This window comes from Xyrauchen texanus, chromosome 7, assembly GCF_025860055.1.
Source record: "Xyrauchen texanus isolate HMW12.3.18 chromosome 7, RBS_HiC_50CHRs, whole genome shotgun sequence".
Lineage (NCBI taxonomy): Eukaryota > Metazoa > Chordata > Actinopteri > Cypriniformes > Catostomidae > Xyrauchen > Xyrauchen texanus.
The window spans coordinates 16027482-16053327 of record NC_068282.1 but is presented as its reverse complement, the minus strand read 5'-3'; the positions used below and the strand labels follow the sequence as shown (position 1 = coordinate 16053327).

Genomic DNA, 25846 nt, shown 5'->3' with positions numbered 1-25846 from the left:
TCTCTGATGAACGCAAAGGACAACTCAAATCTGCTCACTTTATGATTTTTTATTTCTTCAAGATGGTTTGATAGATTAGGGATGAGAAAGAATAGGTTGATAACCTTTAAAATACACAAACCAAAAGCATGAATTAGTTACAAACAAATCACAAATTAGTCACAAATCATTCTCAATACAACTTTCTCAAAGTAATAAATAAATGCTACTGAATCCTCAAACCAAACAAAGTCATTCAGATCAACCTGGGATGTCTAATAATAACAATACCAATCCCGTAATTAAACTTATACAAATGCTTAGAGTAGCATTACAATAATAAAGTCTTCCTTATTTAATTTAAATTGTATGTTACAACCAAGCAAAAGCAAACATATGAACATAGAGAAGCCTGAACTCAACATATTCAAACACATTTTAACCTTATACTGTCCTACCAGTTGCGTCTTTGAGATGATCAGGAGCTGTGGTCATAGTAGCTTTTCCCAGGAACAAGTGAGAGAGAGTGAGCCAACTGAGCTCTTCACAAACATTTCAATGCCATGCACTTCCTGTGGGCAGGCAAATATGGTCCCAAGAGCACTTCCCAAAAGTTGGTTCCACCAACTTTTGTTGCATGGTTGCCCCCTGCAGTTTGGGAGTGTTCTGGGAGTGAACTGAATATAGGCTTAGAGTGCTCAGTACACTTGTAACCACGAATTGACACAACAATTATCTTCATAATTGTTGTATTTGTGTGTTTCGACTACGCCTGTTGCAGACTCATTTGACAAAAGTCTACGTTTCAGCTGTGCTTATTTTTTGTTTTCTGTGTGACTACACATTCCTCTCATAATCCAGTTACATTCACTGACATTACATTCAAAAACACACAAGAGGTCATGATGTACAGTACATTTTGGTTATTGGATAGTTATTTTTTTAAATTCCATATTCGCCAGTTTAATGGCATTTTACTGTCACAAATGAATTCATTAAAACTTTAATCAAATGAAAATATAATTATTTTAATTTATTAGATTTTTCAACATGCATTATTTTTTTTAACAAATTAAGTTTGCTTTAGATATACATTTGATGTCTTGTTATAAATAATGTTAATATGCATCGTTATATGCATTATAATGTGAAATACTAATTATTCTCTGAAAGATTAGTTCAAACTGCAATCATGTATTTAATGACATTCACGCCCTGCAAAAAAGGGAAAAAAAGGGAATTAGAAAACTTGCCAGATACTTGCATTTAAAATATGCAGAATGTTTAGTGAATACTTATATAATACATGTTTGACAGGTTTGCATTGTGAAAAGAGGGTGAGGAGCACAAAATAACAATGAGTAAAAACTTATAATTAAAAATGAATTAGTGTGACATAAGAGTATTTAGATAAGTGACAGAATGAGACTGTAGAAGTGAATATAAAAAGGGATTGTGAGTGGCAAAGAAGACCAAATCCACCATCAGCATTCATTCTGCAAGCTACAGTAAGAGACGGTTTGTGTGAAGATGTGGAGGTTAGCATGCTTCACTTTGGTCCTGCTTCAGTGTGTTACAGGTAAGGACTTAGTCTCATGATATTAAGGGTATAAACATTTATTTACACTTTCTAATATTATTAGTTTCTATGGCATTTGTAGTAGTCATGTTCCTGTGCCATGTGAGATATTTTATCTAAATAATTTTGGATGTCATATGCAGCCACATGTCTAAAGTTTCATTAATAGGGGCACATATAACTTATAGTTCCAGCACATAGAACGTCTAACACTGAAACTGCCATCAATGCTTCCAGAATGCAATAAAGCTTGTAGGTTTGATATTTTTTGGACAGTTTGTGTCTCCTACCTGACATCTCTGGAGACAGCAATTTTACAAAGATATTATTAACACAATAGGTTTTGCTTAGAATGTTTGGGCTGTTTAATCTAGTTTCAAAGAGCTTTGCACAGTGCCTTTATGGTTTTAATATCTGATGCTGTGTTTACCACGGGGCTGCATGGTTCAAGAGCAGAGCAGGTTCGTCAGAGCTGTGTGGGAGGGATGGTCTTGCTAGTTTCTTGAGCTGCGGACATAAATTGTGTTGCATGGGAAGGTCAGTTCCGGTCGGCTCTCGAACTGCTGCAAATGGCCAGTCCATCACTGGAAGCCAGTGATGTTTTAGTGCAGTGTGTGGACTTTTCAGACTATCTCTTAGGAATAGTTGGCGAATGTTCATTGAATACAGAACTTAAAAACAATTTTCCCTTGATATAAATGATTAAAATATATCATTATTCATTGATTTTTTATTTAAATGTAATTAGTTTGGACTATTTACTGTGGGCGTGACGTAGGGTCACTCAATTCTCAGTGGGAAGGACTATAAGCAAACAACTGTAACTACTCTAACACTCCAAATTTAGGGAGGCAGAACTGCCACAGGTTTGTTTGTGAGGATTTGTAAAAACCTTTCCCTCTAATATATACAACGTCTCTTTCGTTGCAGGTTCACTTTCTCAGTTGAATGGTAAGAGCCCCTCTCATTCTTTAGATGTTGATAAGAAGTCAGATTTTTAAAATGTTTATGTGAATAGCTCTTTCTTTCTTTCTTAGTTTGTGGTCAAGCCCCTCTAAACTCCCGTATAGTGGGTGGTCTAGATGCCCCTGAGGGGGCATGGCCATGGCAGGTCAGTTTGCATAGCTCCACCTATGGAGGTCATTTTTGCGGAGGATCACTCATCAACAGTGAATGGGTGCTGACAGCGGCTCACTGTTTTAATAGGTTCGATTCACATAAACACACATCTATCTACCCAACCACAGATTTAAAATCACTGTTCGTACCAACTCTGAGACTGTTCTTACATTATTCCTTTGTATTCTTCACTTTCATCCTCTCTGCCTGTATTCAGTGTCAGCATTTCTACTCTGCAAGTTTACTTGGGAAAGAGTACACAGCAGGGAGTTAATGCCAATGAAATCAAAAGAAATGTCACCCAGGTCATCACTCACCCCTCCTACAACAGCAACACAAATGACAATGACATCACTCTGCTGCACCTATCCTCCCCAGTCACCTTTAATGACTATATTAGACCTGTGTGTCTGGCAGCCCAGAACAGTGTCTTTGCTGCTGGCACCAGCAGCTGGATCACAGGCTGGGGAGATGTTACATCTGGAGGTACACACCCACAATCTCATTCATTCATATAAAGACTTCTCATGGTAACATCACAAATTGATGATTGCATGTGTGTGTTTGTGTTTGTTTACTTGTTTAGTGAGCTTATCTGCTCCTGGGACTCTGCAGGAGACTATGGTTCTAGTAGTGGATAATTCTCAGTGTAATAATCTTCTTGGTGCTGGATCTGTCACCAATAACATGATATGTGCTGGTTTACTGCAGGGAGGCAAAGACACCTGCCAGGTACAACAACCAACTAGATCATTATAATTTATCCAGTTGTGCACACCAACAAATGCTCTTTGTCTGAAAATTAAGTTGATATTATATATCTTTATTCATCTATACTGCCTTTTTGAAATCTTTGAGGGTATTTTCCTTTAACTTTAAGCCCAAGTTTCAATGTGAAATTACAGTCCTGTAAACAAAACAACATTTTCTCTAACTCTTTCTGTAGGGGGACTCTGGAGGGCCAATGGTGAGCCAACATTGTTCAGTGTGGGTTCAGTCTGGTATCACCAGCTGGGGTTATGGCTGTGCTGACCCCAACACACCTGGTGTGTACACACGTGTGTCCCAGTACCAGAGCTGGATCATGAACACCATCAACCAGAACCTTCCAGGATTCATCAACTTCAACACTACAAGCTCATGCCAACCTACTCCTAATACCTCACCTGCTTTGATTACCTTACCACCTCCACCCTTTCAATGTAATGCTCTCTCTCTCTCTAAAAATTACACACCCACATATTTATGCCTCCTAAACAACACCCACGTCTTTGCATAATGCTCTTTATATGTGTGATTGTTTAGTTTCATTCTCCTGTCGTGGAAGATGTGGTCAGAAGTATGACAGCCGCAACCTGTGCAACTGCAATACTCGCTGCCGTGTAAACTGCTGCAGAGATTATAAAAAGCGATGCATCAGTGAGTATACACAAACAAATACATACAGAAACAAACGTTATCTGTTTTAAACAAAATAACTACAGCATTTTCTGCAAAGACCTGAGGTAACTCTGTATTTCTCTCACTTGATCCATGGACTAATTGTTTGTTTTCATGTCTTTACAGGAAGAGACTTGAGTCAACCCTGAGAATTCATATGGAGTATCTACTAATGATTAAAGTAATTTTAGCAAGCAACAAGGACCAAAATCATAGGATCAATTTACCACAAGAACTGCTGCAATAACTTTTCTTGTTTAATTGTCTCTCTCTCTCTCTCTCTCTCTCTCTTCTTGACTTTGAATTGCTAAGTAATTGTCTAACCAGTTAAATTTCAACATTGCTTAGATTAAAGCTGAATATATACATGAAGAACTAAAGAGCATTTTATTTGAATTTGTCTGTCACAAATAACATAGGTTTTTGCTAATGTTATTTTTCGTACTGTACAAAACATAAACAATCGTATATAATTTAAATAACATTGATTTAATACTTCTGGCCTGTAAGGTTGTGTGTAATAATCCACACCAATGATAACATAAAACAATGACAACAACTTAACTTGTAACTCATTTATTGCTGAATAGATACTTTAGAAACAAGAACCAGAGCTTACCTCATGGCACACTCTCTACGATATTGTTCCAATCTGATATATTTCTTGACTGGAACGTGACTTGTGTATCTCCAGCACCTCTCCGCCAGGTGGAGCCTTCAAACTCCGCTCAAACGTGTAACGTTGTACAATTCCAATTTAGCCACCACAGACTGCTATGTTTGAATGTTTTTTTTTAGAAAAATATTACAGCGGGATTTAGTTAGGGGTACAAAAAAAAGGAAAAAATAAATAAAAGAATACTAGCAATATAATAATAATAATAATAATAATAATAATAATAATAATAATAATAATAATAATAATAATAATTTAACAGACCCCCCACACGCGCGCGCACACACACACACACACACACACACACACACACACACACACTCATGTTGTGTTTCCATGTTTTATGGGGACTTTCCATAGACATAATGGTTTTTATACTGTACAAATATTCTATCCCCTAAACCTAACCCTACCCCTAAACCTAACCCTCACAGAAAACATTCTGCATTTTTACATTTTCAAAAAACATAATTTAGTATGATTTATAAGCTGTTTTCCTCATGGGGACCGACAAAATGTCCCCACGGTCAAACATTTCGGGTTTTACTATCCTTATGGGGACATTTGGTACCCACAAAGTGATAAATACACACTCACACACACACACACACACACACACACACACACACACACACACACACACACACACACACACACACACACACACAAAGCCCATATTACGCAAATAACTTAAAAGTATCACACAGTTTCACAGTTTTAATGTTTTTCTTGTTAGTACTGATATTAATGGAATATATATAATTTCCAGAGAAAGAAGATGCTTTGGTACATTTACGGAGCTTCTAAAGGGCCAAGATGGTGGGGGAAAATTAGTGGTGTGGGAAAAAAATAAGTAAATTATTTTGCGTTCTCTCACAAAACTTGTGCTCTCGTATAGATGCATTCCCGCTCCTGAATGTTCTGCAGGCTATTGCATTTATGAGAGATAAGTCGAGATGATAAGTACCAGTGCCTAATTTGTTTGTGGAAAACTGTATCTTGTAGACATGTAAAGAGTAAGAAGATACAGTGACATTCTCTATTGCATCATAACATCATACATATGGCCAGGGCCGGCCCGTGGCATAGGCGGAATAGGCAAATGCTAGGGGCGCCGCACACCCCTTGGGGCGCCTGAGCGTCCAAAGAGTTTTTTTATTTTTTTATTTTATTTTTTAACAATACAACTTTAATACTACAGATAAATATATATATATATATATATATATATATATATATATATATATATATATATATATATATATATATAAGCGATCATCCCACAAAAACATAACTACATTGCTTTTTTTTCTTTTTTTTTTTTTTTATAACTACATTGCTTTCCCGATCAACCCCGGTCCGAGTGACGTATCAATTTCCCGCTGCACTTAAAGACATCCATTACCTGTTTGATATTGTGACGGATGGCCGAATTCACAGATAAATTATCATTATGTCAAAAGACCGAAGCCCTCTGGTGCCCAGGGAAGAAAAAAAAGAAGAGAAGAGGAAGAAAAACGGGATAAAGATAGAGGTAATGAATGTGATGTATCTGTTTATCTATGTTGCATTATGCATAAGTTAGCAGTTAGTTCGACGATCGATGCTAGTAACGTTTGCTAATTTGAAATAGCTTATCATGACAGTTGAACTTGTGCACTATTTTATGGTATTTTTATTTGAATTGGCTAAATTAGTAATGTGTAGTTAGTAGGACATTGCTACCATCTAACTGTTACTGGAAAACAAACACTTTCAAAATTATTTTTTTGAAAATGTAAGTACTAGTATGCTAGAGAAGTGCTCAATACAGTTTTGTGCATGAATACCAGATGTAATTATTCTTGCTGTTTGTGTGTTTAATTGTAGTATTTGATTTGAATTCAACCTCTAATAAATGCATAAAAAGAGCACATATGTGCGTTATAGCTCGCAACCACATCACAAATCGAGAATCCATAATATCTTTCTTTATATTTAAAACATTTTCAGACCTTTTTTTTTCCTCATAAAATTGAATTGGTGTTATCTTTTGAACTCTTGGCATGAAAACAAACATGAGGTTTCAAATGATATATATAGTTTGTCAATATTACTTTAGGTTTTTATTAAGATATTATATTGTATTATATTATATTGGAAATGCTAAACTTTCCACATCTGCCATCAAAAAACATGACAAACATTGAGCTCCTGACTTTCCTGCACAAGAAGAAGCTGACGGAAATTTACCCCAATATGTGGGTCGCTCTAAGAATCTCTGCCAATCTACCTGTTACCGTCGCTGCTGCTGAAAGGAGCTTCTCTAAGCTCAAACTGATTAAAAACTACCTGAGATCTACAATGGCTCAAGAACGTCTCAGTGGACTTTCAGTCATTAGCATAAATCATGTGGTCTCCCAACAGCTGTCTTATGATGATATCATAGATGACTTTGCTGCTAGAAAGGCAAGGAGAGTAAGGCTGTAGAACATTTGCTACATTTTGCATTCCAGTTTGTGTATAGTTATTTATTTTTTTGTGTATCTTTTTGTTTCTGTATTTTTTTTTCTGCAATAATCTTATAATATAAATTTATTTATATTATATTTATAATTTAGTTGTGTGTGTGTGTGTGTGTGTGTGTTTGTTTGTTTCCAAAATATTTTCAAAATAAAGAAAAACAAGACAAAGCTGCGCAGTTTGTTTCTGTGTGAGTGTATGAACACAATGATCAGTGGTGGAATTGTCTGTGATTCCAGGGGCACCAGGTGAAATCTTGCCTAGGGCAGCAAATTGGCCAGGGCCGGCCCTGGGGGAGGGAACACATCCCTGGGGGACACCAGTTCTGATGGTACAGGTGGTGGAAGTAAATTTTCCCTGCATCACAAGCTGCTGCCTGTCCGTCAGAAAGCTGGTAATCCACTGACAGGTAGAGGTGGGAACAGGGAATTGGTTTAACTTAGTCCGGAGTATAGCTGGGATGATTGTGTTGAAAGCCGAGCTGAAGTCCACAAAAAGGATCCTTGTGTATGTCCCCGGTCTGTCCAGATGTTGCAGGACGTGATGCAATCCCATGTTGACTTGAGCAAATTGAAGGGGATCCAGAAAGGGTCCAGTGATGTCCTTCAGGTGGGCCAACACCAGTCTCTCAAATGACTTCATGGCCACAGATGTCAGGGCGACAGGTCTGTAGGCATTAAGTCCTGTGATTTTAGGTTTCTTAGGGACAGGGATAATAACTGAGCGTTTGAAGCAGAATGGGACTTCACACTGCTCCAGTGATCTATTGAAGGTCTGAGTGAAGATGGGGGCCAGTTGGTTAGCACAGGAATGAAGGCATGCTGGTGAGATACCATCTGGGCCTGGAGCCTTCTTTGACCTTTGCTTCCAAAGGCACACGTCGTCTTCACAGATCTTGAGTGCAGTTTGTGTTGCAGGAGGGGGGAGGAGGGGGGTTGCTGGAGGTGTTAATGTTTGTGTGAAATGAAGGTCCGAGTGCGTGCGGGGTGTGAAATTGGGCCTTTTGAATCTGCAATACAACACATTCAGGTTGTCAGCCATTCGTTGGTCCACCACAGGGTTGGGGGTAGGAGGTCTATAATTGTTTCAGGCCACTCCACACTGATGCAGGGTCGTTAGCTGAAAACTTGTTTTTCAACTTCTCAGAGTAGCTTCTGTTAGCCACTCGGATTTCCCTATTCAGTGTGTTCCTGGCCTGATTATACAAGACTCTATCCCCACCCCTGTAAGCATCCTCTTTGGCATGACGAAGCTGTCTGAGTTTTCCTGTGAACCATGGTTTATCATTGTTGAATAATAAAAATGTCCTAGTAGGGATGCACATACCCTCACAGAAACTAATGTATGATGTAACAGTATCTGTGAGCTCGTCCAGGTCTGTAGCTGCAGCTTCAAAAACACTCCAATCAGTGCAGTCAAAGCAGGCTTGTTGTTCCAGCTCTGCTTCATTAGTTCATCTCCTTACAGTCCTTACAACTGGCTTTGTTGATTTTAATTTCTGCCTGTAGTTCGGGAGAAGATGTACCAGACAGTGATCAGAGAGTCCCAAAGCTGCACGTGGGACAGAGCGATATGCATCCTTTAATGTTGTATAGCAGTGATCCAATATATTCCTGTCTCTGGTGGGGCATTGTTAGATAATTTTGTCATGCAATGTATTTAATTTATTTTGTTGAGCTGCAATCCCCGTCTCGATACGGCTCAGCTGAGGGAAGAAAGAAATGACACAGACACAATGCTATCAAATCCTTCTTCAACGTTTATTGTTCAGCATTCGGTTATATGGTCCAGAAAAACCACATTCCACTGGACCCCCACCAATGAAATAGTTCTTTACCTTATATGGGGTGACATACATGTTTGAGCTACGTGTGAAATGTGAGAATAGAGAGAAAAAACACATTCCTAAAGAACACATCCTTTGAACAAGGAGCAGCTTTGCTTTGTGATGACACACCAACTACATCACCCAGAGAAGTTGTTGAGAAGCCTTAATTATTCCACAATGCCCACTTTGATCCTGAAAGGATCACATAGCCTTCTCAACCAACTTCAGTATTAGGTATACACGCGTAATGGAGCATGGCGATATTATGCCTGTTTATCATCACATTCAACTTTTGCATTAGTAATTGTAGCAAATTGGGCCAAATAATAAAATAAGTAGAATGCATATGGCAATCGATATAATGGAAAACATCCATGGTACGAACCACACAAACACATTGAAAAAATAACATTGCTGATGTTATCAGCTAATTCTTTATTCAACTTATCCATTTCCTTTCATACCTTCATGAATTCACCATCATCATCTATGTGACCCAGGATGTATGTATAGCATTTGTCACCAAATATTTTACATATTCCTCCTCCATCTTTAGCCAAGAGTTAATCCAAACATTTAATACCTCTTGGCTGTCCAACACTGTCTAGATATACTTCAGGGTCACTTGAGGCATCACCTTCTATGTACCTTCGTTTCCGGGTGTTTACCCATACCTTCATAACAGAAACATCTTCCTGTAACATTACCATAAAACATAAACCATCATACATTATTTCTAGGAATTGGAATTACACTTGTGACTCCTTGCTGTTGTGTTGATTCTGAATGGGCATAGGCAAGCACGCCTGCCATATGCAGAGTGTCAGTAGGAATGTCTTCATGTTGACTGTTCCGGGTCCCTCCTCAGGTCCTCCTAATTCGCAGATTCCTGGTTGGGCACTGGCGCTGCGTGTTCAGCTCCTCCAGTGCTTTCACCGTTCACCTTGAATCAGTAAGGCCCTCCTCTAGAGCAAGCTTCACGCAGCTTGCATGGATCCACTGTGGTTGAAGGTCAGTTAGCACCTCGTTCTGGTCACCGGCAGTACAGTGGTTGGGGCCCACTTTGGTTCACCTAACTTTTTTGGTTTCAGACACTTCACCAGAACCTGCTGATTTGGAACAAATGGATGAGTAGGGCTTTCTGCAGGCAGAGGGAGAGAGAGAGAGATATCATCATTTATGCCATGTAATATTTAATGAGGGAATCCACATTTTCTGCAATCACCACCTCCTTGTCACCTATGGAGAGAAAGCCAGCGCGGCCTTTGACCCAAGGGGTCGGGAAAGGCTTACCCATTATTATTTCAAATGGAAAGATTAACAACAGAGGATGGTGACATTCTGAGCTCAGTCAGCCGAATCTCTGTAATATTTATTTTGCCAAATTTTCACCATTTTATCATTTTACCTCACACACAGGAAAGCTTCTATCCGTTTAGAATGGCAGTTCCGAGTGTGGTAATGAGTCGTGCTTCGTAGGCTTGTGTCTGTTATTCTGTGCGCACATCAGACATGAGTCCAGGATACATTTTACTGAATTTTGTACCCCATTTATGCAATAAGTTTGATTTCACTTAATTTGAGGCCCAATGTTGTCAGATTCAGATGAATTTGCCTGTAACAATTTAATGTCATTGTCTTTTACCAGTGTTGATTGTACCATGGAAAATCTCTCTTCAGCTTGATTCAGCTCTGGGCTTACCATAACTTCCCTTGCAGCAAACTTTGCTACCTCATCAGCATACTTCGAGTCTGTGTGTATATCGATTGATTTAACTTTAGCCAAATGGCATGCGCTGATCAACGCAAACAACTCAGCAGCTTGTGCAGATTTATATGGGTGCCAATAAGCTTCAATAATTCGATTCAGAAGTTCCATTACAGCATACCCAAACCAGTATACGGAATCATTTGGCTTGGAACAAGACCCATCAACGTACCAATGGTTCCCCTACTCCAGGGCGGATGATGAAACATGTTTTTAGGCGATCGAAGCAATCATGTGTGTCGTTAGAAAATTCACCTTGAGTCAGCAATTTGGAATGATAATGTCGGGCTGTGTACAGTGGAAGTTGGTTTAATGGTCAGATTAGCAGTAGCCAATAAAATAACTTCATACCCTGATCAATGTTGTGCTGTCATGTGGTAATGTTGTGCATGATTGTTCCTACCTGGTGAGAGGTGTTCACTAAACCCAATAAGCTTTGCATTTGAGCCTTTGTTTTAGGGTGTTGGAAGGTATTAATCATCTTCACTCTGTCTGTGGAGAGACATACTGTTCCTTTCTGTAGTTCATGACCCAGATTGATAGTTCAGTTTCACCCATTGCATCATTTCTTTTTATGTCTTGAAGCAAGCCTTCGCTAATACATTGCACACAATAGTTGAAGTGGCTGTGCATGACTTGATGTCCTGGCCGGAAAGCAGAATGTTGTCAGCATATTGCAATAGACAGATGGCATGACATACATGATTGAGCTACGTGTGAAACATGAGAGTAGAGAGAAAAAACACATTCCTAAAGAACACATCCTTTGAACAAGGAGCAGCTTTGCTTTGTGATGACACAGCAAGCTACATCACCCAGATAAGTTGTTGAGAAGCCTTAATTATTCCACAGGCATGTTGTGGAATAATGTTGTGTTCTTTAGGAATGTGTTTTTTCTCTCCTCTCACGTTTCACACATAGCTCGAACATGTATGTCACCCCCATATAAGGTAAATAACTATTTAATAAGGATTTGATAGCATTGTGTGTCTGCGTCATTTCTTTCTTCCCTCAGCTGAGCCGTATCGAGACGGGGATTGCAGATCAACAAAATAAATTAAATACATTGGATGACAAAATTATCTAACACATGTAATGTGCTCTCTGTATTTGGGCAGTTCGCGTGTGAGATTTGCTTTGTTAAAGTCCCCAAGAATATTAATAACTGAGTCCGGGTATTGTTGTTCTGTGTCTGAGATTTGATCAGCCAGCTGTTGCAGCGCTATGTTCCCAGACGCGTTTGGAGGAATGTAAACACTCACCAGAATAAACGAAGAAAACTCTTACAGTAAATGTAATATATATATATATATATATATATATATATATATATATATATATATATATATATACCACTGTTAGTTCCGGTCCTCGAATCTGATTGGACGAGAGACATTCCATGAGCACTGATGGTCTGACACATTAGCACTGGGATGCTTCACTGTGTGTATCACTCTGCTTGTGTTCATGCTGTTCTAAACTAAAGTGTAAGAGTAGCGCACATCTGTTAGGAGTCTTTATTTATTTATTTATTTTTTTTCAAGCACAGTTTATTCAACCCAGTTAATTTAGATATTACCATATGAGGCAGGAGTCTTTATTTTTGAAATTACATATGTTAGCCAGCAGGTGGCGGCAAAAGATAATTTTTGTGTATAATATGAGCCAGTTGGTGAGGTAAAGTGAATCCGTTAGTCATTGTTTACATAGAACAGCGCTCCGTGATGGCTCGTATTACGAATACATAACCAAAGCTAGTAAATAGCTTTAAACAGCTTTAAATGGACAACTTCAGGAATAAAGTTCATCAAAACTGATTTATTACAGAACTCAGGGTGCTTACCTTTTATCGAAGTTTCCACATTGATACATACTGTTTAAAATGGCAGAGGACATCGTTATTTCTATAGTGAATGACTCTTGCGCACCGGCTACTACAAAATAGGGAGGAATACCCTTGCTTGAATGTCTATTTTCCACTGAGAAAGCTGACCTTCAGAAAAGCTGACAGCATCTCTGCTTGGGTGTGTCAACAGGTGATCCACACGCTCTCTCTCTTTCTCTCTCTCTCTCTCTCTCTCTCTCTCTTTCTCTCTCTCACACACACATCCATCTGTCTATCATTGTTTATCCAATGACTTGTTAGAAACAGCACAAGCCGTGATAATATTTCTGAAGTGACATTTTTGAATTACTAATGAAGGCTTGGACGCTTCATTTGTTTTGAACCAGCAACGGCAGATTCTGATCCGTTATGTAAGAAAGTAGTTTCATGCACAAATGTGTTTTTATGACAGTACTAGGTTTTTCAATTTTTTTTTAAATTGACTTGTTCATTGAACTGTTGTATATAAGCAATATATACAATATACAATATACAATATATAGGCCTCATGGCCTCATGCCTGAGGCTGAATCACAGCAGTGCTAATGTAGGGCCATATCGCACTCTTGCTCGTCTGATATTGCTTATATATATATATATATATATATATATATATATATATATATATATATATATATATGTATATTTTTTACAAACTTTTTACAGTGCCAGTGTGGTCATGTAAATTACAATAGTTTTAAACTGTAAAATGTACAGGTTGTTCTGTAAAGTTGTTTAAATGTTTACTGTATTTTTTTTACATAATTAAATACTACAGCTTTTTTGTAAAAACAACAGGAATTTAATGACAGTAGTTTAACATAATTGGATTAAATTAAAATCAAATAGGAATAAGAGTAAAGTAGGCCTAACTATAGTCTGTTTCTATACAGCATTTAAATAACACTGTTGGATTAAATGAAGGAAACTGGAACAAGGAAAAAGTAAATCATAACTACAATTCATACCCGTAACATCCCGCCAACATTAAGCTCACAGGCTCGATATAAACAAAGGACTGCCACCTTTCACAAACACGAGCAGACGTTGCAGTACTGAAGAGCAGTGGCGATTTCTCAGGGCCAGCAAAGACTTCTCTGCTGGCCTAACATGCCAAATAAATAAATATTTTTTATCCTTTCATTTTCAATCACCTGTTCATGAGAATGAAACATTTTTAATCGCTTTCCACTCTTAATTAATCTACAAACTAATAGAGAAAACTAAAAGTTTATCCAGTCAGAATTTATTCCTTGATGCTTACAAGCAAAGTGTGACAACTATTTCACAAATCACATGCCCAGCCGAGCTCCTTAGCAGATGCAGCATGTGAGTTTGAGCTCCACCCCATTAGGCCTTCAGAATTTCTGCAAAATCCATCAACAGAGGAAATAAATGAGCAATTAAAGTCACATTGTCAGATATCAGCCAATCAGATTTATTTATTTGTTCTTGGTGGGTATGATCTTTAGGATATGTCCCCTGCCGGACGGAACTCCCCTCCACATTCTCGGGGAACAGAAGGGGTCTCCCCCGCCCCTGGCAGTGGTTCTCCCGCTCCAGGCGGTCAGCAGCGAGCCCCTCCCCGCTCGCGGTTGGTGGTCTCAGACCCCGCCGCATTTCAGCGGCTGGTAGGGGACTCCTCTGCCCATGGCAGCGGCCCTGACTGCTCCAGGTGGTCGGTTAGGAGCCCCTTCTCTCCTCTGCTTCCAGGCGGCCGGGTTCCTCCGTTCCCCGGCAGACGGCTGCGGCTGCACCGTTGGGGTGGATGGTAGTGGCGAGAACTCTACCACAGCGTATCCCTCTTCCTTCCTGGGTTTCGGCACCAATGTAAAGGGAAAGGAGGAAGCGAGAACCGGCTTCACAATATACTGTAAATAATATTTTAATGAAAAAATTAAACAAAAGACACAAACACACACACGATGGTCAGCTGCCGGTAAATGTTCTCTCTCTCTCGCACTACCATCCGCAGTCGGCCTTTATCCCTCTCGGAGGCTTAATTAGCCTGGAAAGGGACCGGGTGTGCAGAATCACCATCCGGCCCCGCCCTCCACTCTGCCACAGGCATGAATCACACTGAAGGCCTAGAATTTATATGCATGGCCCACCACTACTGAAGAGTTACCAGTTTAATTCGCAGGAGGATCTCAATGGGCAGCTGATCCACCCTGGTTTTCCACAACAGCTTTAAGTTTCATAAAGAGGAAAAACTGGTTTACTGATGAAAATATGATTCATGATGAGATCATGATAACACTGTACAGTGGAAGTAAATAATATGGGTGGAAAAAAAAAAGAATGTTTAAACTATTGATTAAGTGCCAGCTATAGGCCTACTCTGCTTTCTCATGATGATATCATTCATTTTTAAGGTGAACATAATCCAATCTTACCGGAAATTTTAAAGAACAAGTTGTTTTTCCCCAGGTAAGATTAAAAATGCATTATACATTCAAATAAATTGCACATAGCTCTTTTTCTATACTTAGATTTTATTCTCCCCAGATAAATTAGATCATGATTAAAAATATTTCCTGGTTTGGTCTGGGACAAAAAAACAAGCCGGATCCTCTGCTGACCCATTAAAACCCACACTGAATAATGCCTCACTGTACAGTAACATAGGCCTATGCATGTAATACAGATGATTGCCCGCTGTACTGTCTAGTTGATAAATATTGATGTTCACTGTATTTTGATATGTAATGCACATTTGAATGCATTTATTTTGTGAATTTACTGACTTGATTAACTTGACCTATATTACTATCCACTGTTTTTAAAGGAATATTCTGGGTTCAATACAGGTTCAGCTCTATCCACAGCATTTAAGGCTTAATATTGATTTCCACAAAAATGTATATTGACTTGCCCTTCCTTTTCTTAAAAAAAAAGCAAAAAGAAATTACAGTGAGGCATTTACAATGAAAATGAATGGGGGCCAATCCATAAACGTTCAAATACTCACTATTTCAAAAGTATAGTCACAAAATGTAAACAATATGTGTGTTAACATGATTTTAGTGTGATAAAATCACTTACTAACCTTTTCTGTGTAATGTTATAGCCAATTTTACATCTTCATTGCCAAAATAATGTAATGTCAACAAATCCTAAAACCCTAAATAACTGTAAAAATTATTATTCAATGAATTTACAGCTCAAATAATAGAAATAGAGTTTTAGCAGAAGAATGCAAGTGGTTTTATAAAATTATAAGCTTCAAATTCTGCCTTTAAATTATTTATTGTTGGTGCCAGACGGGCTGGATTGAATATTTCTGCAACTGCTGATCTTCTGGGATTTGCACACAGAACAGTCTCTAGATTTTACGTAGAATGATGCCAAATACAAAAAAACATCTATTGAGCAGTAGTTCTGTGGATGGATATGCCTTGTTGATGAGAGAGGTCAACATCCATCCATCCATCCATCCATCCATCCATCCATCCATCCATCCATCCATCCATCCATCCATCCGTGGCAGGGCGGAGCCGGGTCGTGATCCTACACACCCGGTTCCACCCTGCCACACTATCTATCCCAACATATTAGTTTGTACCAATATCAGTGAAAATTCACAATAAATATGCTGTTATTTTTGAACACACTCCATTATTTAAAAAGTTACATCTAAATATAAATATAAATAGATTATATAAAACCCAAAGGCAATTTAGTTTCTGGTAAGGGAACATGTTTTTACAGTGCATTCACATTGTCATCATCCATGTATGGTCCATTATCTGGTTGTTCCTGTAATACTTGTTTCTGCAGTCTTTTGCACATGATGACTAATCTTAAAAATTGTTACAAGTTCTTGTGTCTCATTGTGGCTGCTATGGCTTACATCATTGCATATCCATGGCCTGTTCCTAACAAGTGAAATGACAAAAAGAAGTTCCTTTGAATTGTCTTTTGCATTTTGGAAGTGAGATTAAAGGGATAGTTCACCCCAAAATGTAAATTCTCTCTTCATTTACACACCCTCATGCCACCCTAGATGTGTGTGACATTCTTTCTTCAGAAGAACACAAACAAAGATTTTTAGAAGAATATCTCAGCTCTGTTGGTCCTTTAAATGGAAGTGAATGGTGGGCAGAAATCTCAAGGTCCAAAAAGCAGCTAAAAGCAGCATAAAATTAATCCATAAGACTCCAGTTGTTAAATATATATCTTCGGATGCGATATGGTAGGTGTGGGTGAGAAACAGATCAACATTTAAGTCCTTTTTTTACTATAAATCTAAAGTACTAAAGTCACATGTGACACCTGTTTATCACTTTTGAAGATATGGATTTAACCACTGGAATCTTATGGATTTCATGTATGCTGCTTTTATCTCCTTTTTGGACCTTCAGATTTCTGGCCACCATTCACTTGCATTGAAAGGACCAACAGAGCGGAGATATTCTTCTAAAAAATTTAGTTTGTGTTCAGCAGAAGAAAGAAAGTCATACACATCTGGGATGGCATGAGGGTGAGGAATAGTGAGATAATATTTATTTTTGGGTGAACTATCTAGTTCACCCAGAACAACTAGTGTGTTGAGCTGCATGTTAGCAAAGAAACCTGTCTAAAAGTTTTTAAAGTGTACTCAGTCAGTGCTAAGAAATGTACGTAAACACTGGGATTATGAAGGCCATGCAATGTCTGTTGTAAACTACCCAGGTTGCCTGTTATATAATCTGTGATTTTTGGTGTGAATAAACACTGTATTATTGGTGCTGTAGTCTATTACTGTGCTTCTACATGACCACTGTAATTACCCAGGCCCCCCATAATAATTGTATGGGACAACCCAGACAAATACTTAATAACGTGTTAATCTGATTCACAAACAACAAAGTAATTCTATGTTTGTATGACTTTATATTAAGTCTTTTACCGTATGATCGGTTGCCTTTTGATTTCTGATTGATGAGCAAATTCTAAGAAAATATGTTGACAGGCTGACAAAAGGCTTATTCCAAGGCTGATATTCAGGATTTTGTGTTCTTTATCTTGCCGGATCTTGAGATCTGTGACATTGCCTCCAACAATGATGTTGGAGTTGAGAGAAGTGGAGCAGAACCTGGGAGCCAGACAGATCACATTTAAAAAGTCATTGGATAATTACATCATCAAAGGAACATCAAAGATATCCTGGACACTGAAGGCCAAACATATGAATATGAGAACAGAAATATTTGCATTCACACATGCAGACAATTGATGTCTCTGTGCTTAAAGTGAAAAAAGCACATGGGAGAAATATCTCGTCACTACAGCTGACTTCGGCTTACTTTTAAAATCATAGAATTTTAAAATTAAGACATAATTTATACATTTGTAACATAAAGTTGAGCTCTAATTTCTTATTGTATATTTTATAGATGAGGTTGGAAGCAGAACACACTCAGTTGAACTGTTAGAATATTTGGCCTTTGGGTACCATTCTTGTGCATTCTGGTGAAACTTCCAAAATGTCAAAAACGTCTATTTAAACACACACCGAGTCCCCTGTCCTTTGTCTGGCTTTTATGATGACAGTTTTTGAGAAACAATTTCGGTACATAATCATTCAGGCCTGTGTCTTGGTGTTTGAAGGCTATTATTATTGTCATGCCTCCCACTTGCATGTTTTTGTCACGTTTAATGTGTTACACATTGAGTCACAAAGAAGTTGTCATGATTACATTAGAAACTTTGTTTTGCTTGACATAAGGATCAAATGCAAGGTGAAAACCTTGGACATTCAAAGTCATTGATATCTCAGTAAGACTTTACATTAAGGTTCCATTTGTTAACATTACTGAACAACATTAGTTAACATGAACTAACAATTTTAAATTTAGTGTTAGCCAAGTTTGGCTACATCCTTCACAAACAATTATTTGTAAGATTATGAAACAAATTATATGAAAAAAAAAAAAAGATTAAAAAAAGAAAAATATGTAATCTTCTCCAAAAAGGATCTTAAATTTAATTTTACTTCTTATATGACTGCACAAATAAAGCTGATTAAGCCTTATTAACTATTTATTAAAAGCACTAGTTGTGAAAAAATATATATATATATTTGCTCAATGAAAAGTGATTGGATATGAGTTTGACAGCAATGCATTACAAGAAGAATGTGAAGAATGAATGATGATGAAAATGGAGGGGGAGCATGACAAACAAAAGGGCAGATGAGTGACGAGAAGATGCATTGCAGAAGCGCACCATTATATAAGGGATTGTAAGAGTCACAGATGACAACATTATCATCAACAACCATTCTACTTCAAAAGAGAGGGTGAAATGAAAATGTGGAGGTTGACTTGTGTGACTTTGGCCCTGCTCATATGCATCAAAGGTAAGGTTTCATGACTTGAAGGCTTGTTTTCTGGATTAGCTACAATTTAGAGAGAATAGAATGCATGTATTAGAATCATAAGCATATACAATGCAACTGTTGATAAATAATAGGTTCTTTGCCGTAATAAATATAAATAATAATTTATCTTTGTGTATAGAAATTTAGATGATCCAGGAGATAAATAAACCAAATTCCATATAATAAACCAAATTCAGACCAAAATGTTGAACAGAAGTAGGCTTTAATTTATTCAATTGTATATCTACTCAATTGTTTTAGGTTCTGGCTGGTTTTTATTTTAGACTCACTCACTTTGTGCAGATCATTTTCTTGAATGCAATCACTAAGGCATTCTAAGTATTTCAAACATGACTATACTCATGTATATAGAACTGAGAACTGTTTAAAGTGATAGTTTACCCAAAAATGAAAAATCTCTCATCATTTATTCACCCTCATGCCATCCCAGATGTATAGAACTTTCTATATTCTGTAGAACACAAACAAAGATTCTTAGAAGAATATTTCAGCTCTGTTGATCCTTTCGGCGCAAGTGAATGGTGGCCAGAAATCTCAAGGTCCAAAAAGACTCCAGTGGGGAAATTAATTCAATAGCTATATGGTAGGTGTGAGTGAGAAACAGATATGAAATTCACATGTGGTGTCTGCATAGTTTCACTCACACTTATCATATCACTTTTGAAGATATGGATTGAACCACTGGAGCCTTATGGATAAAGTTTATGCTGCATTTATGTCCTTTTTGGAGCATCAAAGTTCTGGCCACCATTCACTTGCATTTAAAGGACCAACAGAGCTTAAATACTCTTCTAAAAATCTTTAGTTGTGTCCTGCAGATGAAAGAAAGTCTGGGTGAACTATCCCTTTAAGACTAAAAAGAAGTTGAAGAGGAGAGATAATTGACTCAGCAAATACAGTATCTCACAAAAGTGAGTACACCCCTCACATTTTTGTAAATATTTGATTATATCTTTTCATGTGACAACACTGAAGAAATGACACTTTGCTACAATGTAAAGTAGTGAGTGTACAGCTTGTATAACAGTGTAAATTTGCTGTCCCCTCAAAATAACTCAACACACAGCCATTAATGTCTAATTAATGTCTAATTAGTGGCAACAAAAGTGAGTACACCCCTAAGTGAAAATGTCCAAATATTTACAAAAATGTGAGGGGTGTACTCACTTTTGTGAGATACTATATATACAGTAGTTGAACATGTGAGGAAACAGATGCAGGGGTAGTAATAATGAGTGGCCCATGCATTTACTACAGTTTCTACAGTTTGCATGGCAAGAAGTGACATTGTACAGTTGTTACCTTAAAGGAATATTTCAGGTTAAATACAAGTTAAGCTCAATCGATGCCAGTTGTGGCATTGCTTTCAAAGTAAATGTCATAAATTCAGAGCCATATCTGCTGGCCAGGTGGAAGTTATGGGTGATAACAAGTTATTGATGTTTGCATTTTATAAATCAGTGCAATGGTCTGTGGCAGGACCATTAATGGAAACATGATCCCTGCTTTGCTGACCAAGATGCATAAAAGTCATGATGTCTTCAGCTTTAATGTGTACTATGTCTTTTTCATTGCAGGTTCACTTTCTCAGTTGAATAGTAAGAGCGCCTCTCTTTCATTAGATGTTAATATGAAGTTGCATGTTTTTTAAATAGAAATATCTGTAATAGGTATTTCGCTCTTCCCCTTTTCCACAGATTGTGGACTTGCCCCTTTAAACTCACGTATTGTGGGTGGTGTAGATGCCCCTGAGGGGTCGTGGCCATGGCAGGTCAGTTTGCAGAGCTCCACCTTTGGAGGTCATTTTTGTGGAGGATCCCTCATCAATAGTGAATGGGTGCTGACGGCAGCACACTGTATGCCTGGGTAAGAACCACTTTAATACACATATGCAAAGATTTTCGATTGGTCTTGGTATATGCCTATTGCTGTTTTGTATTTGTTTTTTGACATTTTTTTTCTCTGCCTGTATTCAGTGTCAGCACATCCACTCTGCAAGTGTACTTAGGAAGAAAGACACTGCAGGGAGTTAATAATAATGAAATCTCAAGAAGTGTCAAAACAATCATTACTCACCCCTATTACGATAGAAACTCCAACAACAATGACATCACTCTGCTTCGCCTATCCTCCCCAGTCACCTTTAATGACTATATTAGACCTGTGTGTCTGGCAGCCCAGAACAGTGTCTTTGCTGCTGGCACCAGCAGCTGGATCACAGGCTGGGGAGATGTTAGCGCTGGAGGTACACACCCACAATCTCATTCATTCATATAAAGACTTCTCATGGTAACATCACAAATTGATGATTGCATGTGTGTGTGTGTTTGTGTGTATGTTTACTTGTTTAGTGAGCTTATCTGCTCCTGGGACTCTGCAGGAGACTATGGTTCCAGTAGTGGCTAATTATCAGTGTAATAATCTTCTTGGTGCTGGATCTGTCACCAATAACATGATATGTGCTGGTTTACTGCAGGGAGGCAAAGACACCTGCCAGGTACAACAACTACGCATTTGAGTATGCACACCTATACATACCATATAACCTCCATCAAGACCTAATTTCTTCTGTGTCCATATTAGAATGATCTATAAGACAGTATTGTACATAAATAAAAACACACAGTAACTACACATAATGTCCAAAATGAGTTGACAAAATAGCAAAACTGAAGAAAAAAATGGGTGTGATGTCATAAAAAAGAACTAGTTTATTAGTTTTTTGCGGTCATTGGAGACAGCTTGCTAGCACGAACATTCAGGAAAACTTAATACTGGCTGTTAATCACAACTGCTATTTGTCCATGCCCTTGTTGGGTGTGACCCGGTTCTCCACTTACTTTGACACCTACTGTACATCTTTTTCCAGTTGATTTCTTTAATCAGTCAAGATCAGTTAACATGAACACACTGGTGTTGTGCCGAAATTGTTTTTTAATAAAACAATTTTAATCTACATAATTGGTTCCTAGCCATAAAGCTCACCCTTACACCAACACCTAACCGCACCCATGGTAGGGAGTCAGAAATCGAATGGCTTTTGGCATGACATCTATGCCCGAAAGCCATACATTTTTGTGCCCAAAGCAACCCTTTTATACACCCATAGTATCAATGCAGTAGTATCAGTGACATCATGCAATACAATAACAGAGGGTATTTATTATGAGGGTGACAGAGAGTGCATATAGGACTTCATAGTTAGCCCATTAGCGAAAGTGAATGCAGAATGTGAACATGACAAATTACACATTATATACAGCATCTATATTACTTTAAAACATCACTGAGTGGTTAAAACAGCTTCTTTTAATGATCTCACCTGAATTCTATTCATATAATTAGGCATGTAGTTATTGATAAAACATTTTAATGTCACAGGTGTCTGAATGTTTGCAAATAGAATACTGTTGCTGGACATTCTAGCTCTAAATGAAGAACGAATATGAACTTTGCCATGAGTGTTTCAGAGGCATATAGACCTTACAGACAGGGTCATTACTGATTCCACTGATATCGCTCTTCCAGTCTTTCCTGTCATCCTTCACTGTCCTGTCCTGAAAAAAGTCCCAAAAATAAAAAAGTTCCAATAACAGAAAAACATTAAATCTCTCCCTTTACTTTTCTGTTTTACTCTTTATTTAGGGGGACTCTGGAGGGCCAATGGTGAGCCGGCAGTGTTCAGTGTGGGTTCAGTCTGGTATCACCAGCTGGGGTTATGGCTGTGCTGATCCCAACAGCCCTGGTGTGTACACACGCGTGTCTCAATATCAGAGCTGGATCACGAAAACCATTGGTCAGAACCTGCCGGGATTTGTCACCTTCAGCCCCCCAAACTCATGCTCATCTGCAAGCCAAAGTAAAAGTTTCTCTCTCACACACACACTTTCACAACTGTATAGATTTATACTCTCTTAACAAAATACACCTCTTTGACTTATTTATATGTACATTTGGTGTAGATTCAATCTCCTGTAGTGGGAGATGCAATGAGAAGTACAGCATCCTCAACCGTTGCAACTGCAATACTAGCTGCCTCAAAAACTGCTGCAAAGATTATGCACAGCGATGCACCAGTGAGTCCAAAAACACACATACAGTATCTATAATTACACAAATTTGTGTTTTCTCTAGTAGTGGTTTTGTATGTGGTTTTCAAACACCTTGTTCACAACCCGTATTAGAATCCATTATAATTTTTGTGAATTCAGTCCTCCAAACTACAAATCAAATCCCTTTATCCCCACATTTTTGCTATAGCTGTTTGGTAAACAAGTGAACACAATAAAACCACACTGGTATACTTTAATGCAAGGTTGTCTATTTGTCACATTTATATTGGAACAAGTTGTCACATGTGTTTTATTGTAAAAATAAATAAATAATGCAATTCATTAATAACAATATTTGTTGGTAAAATCACCTTTCACATTTTTTTCTGTTCCATTTATTGTTTTGGCTTCATAATTGTTTTGCTATTTAAATTGAGCTGAAAAGCTTATAATGGGCTGTTTAATTTTAAGTTTCATTGTGACAACTTACCTTTGTTGCCAAAACATTAAGGTAGGTGTCTACAGAAATTGACCTTCAAAAATGAACCTACCCTGTGAAAGATTTACAGAGTAAAATATGTGACTACTAGCCCCAGTGTCCCTTACATGTGTATCAAAATATTGGTGCACACCCTAAAATGAATTAAACTTAACCTCTTCAACTCTGGAGCATTTTTGGGCTGCCACCTGCCATTATTGTAAAAAAAGCTCAACATTTACATTTACTGTGGACTAATTGCCAAAACTTGGTCTAATTTTCTTCATAACCCCTCCCACCCTAAACAGTTTTTTAATATGTTTGTTTGGCAGGGAGGAGGGTGGGGCTGGGTCATGATGCTGCACACCCAGCCCATAATCAGGCTAATCAAGCCCTTGAGAGGGATAAAGGTGACCAGATGCAGCAATTTCAGAGAGAGTGAGTTACGGGCAGCTGGCATGTGTTTGCCTTTTTGTTTAAGTTAATCATTAAATGATTATTTATGTTGTTAAGCCGGTTCTCGCATCATTTCTCTTCTCATAATCTTCTCATAATCTTCTTTATCTTGTAATCATTTAATTGTGATTAACTTAAACGAAAAGACAAACACATGCCAGGAAGCTGCCCATAACACTCTCTCTCTGGAACTGCTGCCTCCGGTCGCCTTTGTACCTCTCAAGGGCTTGATTAGCCAGATTTGGGGCTGGGTGTGCCGCATCAAGACCTGGCCAAGCCCTCCTTCTCCCTGCCACAGTTTACAATCTTATGATGCATACAATTTAATACACACACACACACACACACACACACATATATATATATATATATATATATATATATATATATATATATATATATATATATGTATATTGTCTGCAGAGTTGAAGAGGTTAAACATTGAATGCATGATTCCAGACTTATCTGTCCACCAGTACACTCTCTTGCTCAGTCTCAGGAATTATCATTAGTTTTTATGTCTTTGCAGTGTGAGAACATCTTGTCACATACATACACTCCAGTCACATGATGAGGAAATTCTACTTCTGGTCAACGTTGCTTTGGAAGCTCTGCAATAATTACTAGTACCAATGCAAACAGCCTACCACAGAACTGCTAACTTCACTCAGGGGTGTGACTGTGAATGGAAATTGTTTCCATTCAACAACAACACTTACCTCTGTTTTTGTATGAAGTTTCTTTTTCTATCTTTTTCTTTAATAAGATTTATTGTGAGAATTGGCAAAGATTTGCAAATATTAAGCACAGTTCTTACATAGAAATGTGTCTTACAGTCTCTAAATCAGCACAAAATTACTTGAAATTTAAATGTAAAATTTTCTTAATTTGTGATCAATTTGTAAACATCTCATGACTTAACATTTGTTACGTTCTTATTTTTTTTGTCATAAATTTAAAAAGGGCTTGACCACATCATTTTTTAATTATTCAACATATAAATGATAATATTTCATGCTATTCTTGTATGTGATCTGTGTTATATAACTGTCATTAAATGGCCAGCATTTACTGGAAAGAGTTCTTCATTTGTGTTGCAGTGTTTGCAGAAGGCTCATAATAGTTTTGGCTTCATAATTGTTTTGCTATTTAAATTTAGCTGAAAATCTTATAATGGGCTGTTTAATGTTAAGTTTCATTGTGACAACTTACCTCATATGGTGTGACAGCATTCCACGCTATTTGTCAACATTTGTTCAATAGCTGTACAATATTATTTTGTAGCCAAAACAGTGTCTACAGAAATTGACCTTCAAAAATGAACCTGCCCTGTGAAAGATTTACAGAGTAAAATATGTGACTACTAGCCCCAGTGTCCCTTACATGTGTATCAAAATATTGGTGCACACCCTAAAATGAATTAAACTTAACCTCTTCAACTCTGGAGCATTTTTGGGCTGCCACCTGCCATTATTGTAAAAAAAGCTCAACATTTACATTTACTGTGGACTAATTGCCAAAACTTGGTCTAATGTTCTTCATAACTCCTCCCACCCTAAACAGTTTTTTAATATGTTTATTTGGCAGGGAGGAGGGTGGGGCTGGGTCATGATGCTGCACACCCAGCCCATAATCAGGCTAATCAAGCCCTTGAGAGGGATAAAGGTGACCAGATGCAGCAATTTCAGAGAGAGTGAGT

The 25846-nt window shown here is 37.8% G+C and overlaps 1 protein-coding gene across 1 annotated transcript; it reads left to right on the top strand.

Moving 5' to 3' along the window:
- The first annotated feature begins 1426 nt into the window (after positions 1 to 1426).
- On the top strand, positions 1427 to 25223 carry LOC127646597 (transmembrane protease serine 9-like). Its single transcript, XM_052130351.1, has 15 exons — positions 1427 to 1558; positions 2489 to 2509; positions 2596 to 2764; positions 2895 to 3163; positions 3264 to 3409; positions 3624 to 3879; positions 3983 to 4096; positions 19057 to 19119; positions 20739 to 20759; positions 20859 to 21027; positions 21138 to 21406; positions 21513 to 21658; positions 22807 to 23020; positions 23124 to 23237; positions 24677 to 25223. The coding sequence occupies exons 1-15, from the start codon at positions 1510 to 1512 to the stop codon at positions 24679 to 24681; spliced, it is 2025 nt and encodes a 674-aa protein (XP_051986311.1). The 5' UTR covers positions 1427 to 1509; the 3' UTR covers positions 24682 to 25223.
- Positions 25224 to 25846: the final 623 nt, after the last annotated feature.

What these genes read in the sequence shown, in the direction of transcription:
- LOC127646597 (XM_052130351.1), top strand. Translation starts at nt 1,510, where the DNA reads ATGTGGAGGTTAGCATGCTTCACTTTGGTCCTGCTTCAGTGTGTTACA. An exon ending in CCTGCTTCAGTGTGTTACAG is followed by an intron (nt 1,559 to 2,488) that starts GTAAGGACTTAG and finishes CTTTCGTTGCAG; the next exon opens with GTTCACTTTCTCAGTTGAAT. An exon ending in GCGGCTCACTGTTTTAATAG is followed by an intron (nt 2,765 to 2,894) that starts GTTCGATTCACA and finishes GCCTGTATTCAG; the next exon opens with TGTCAGCATTTCTACTCTGC.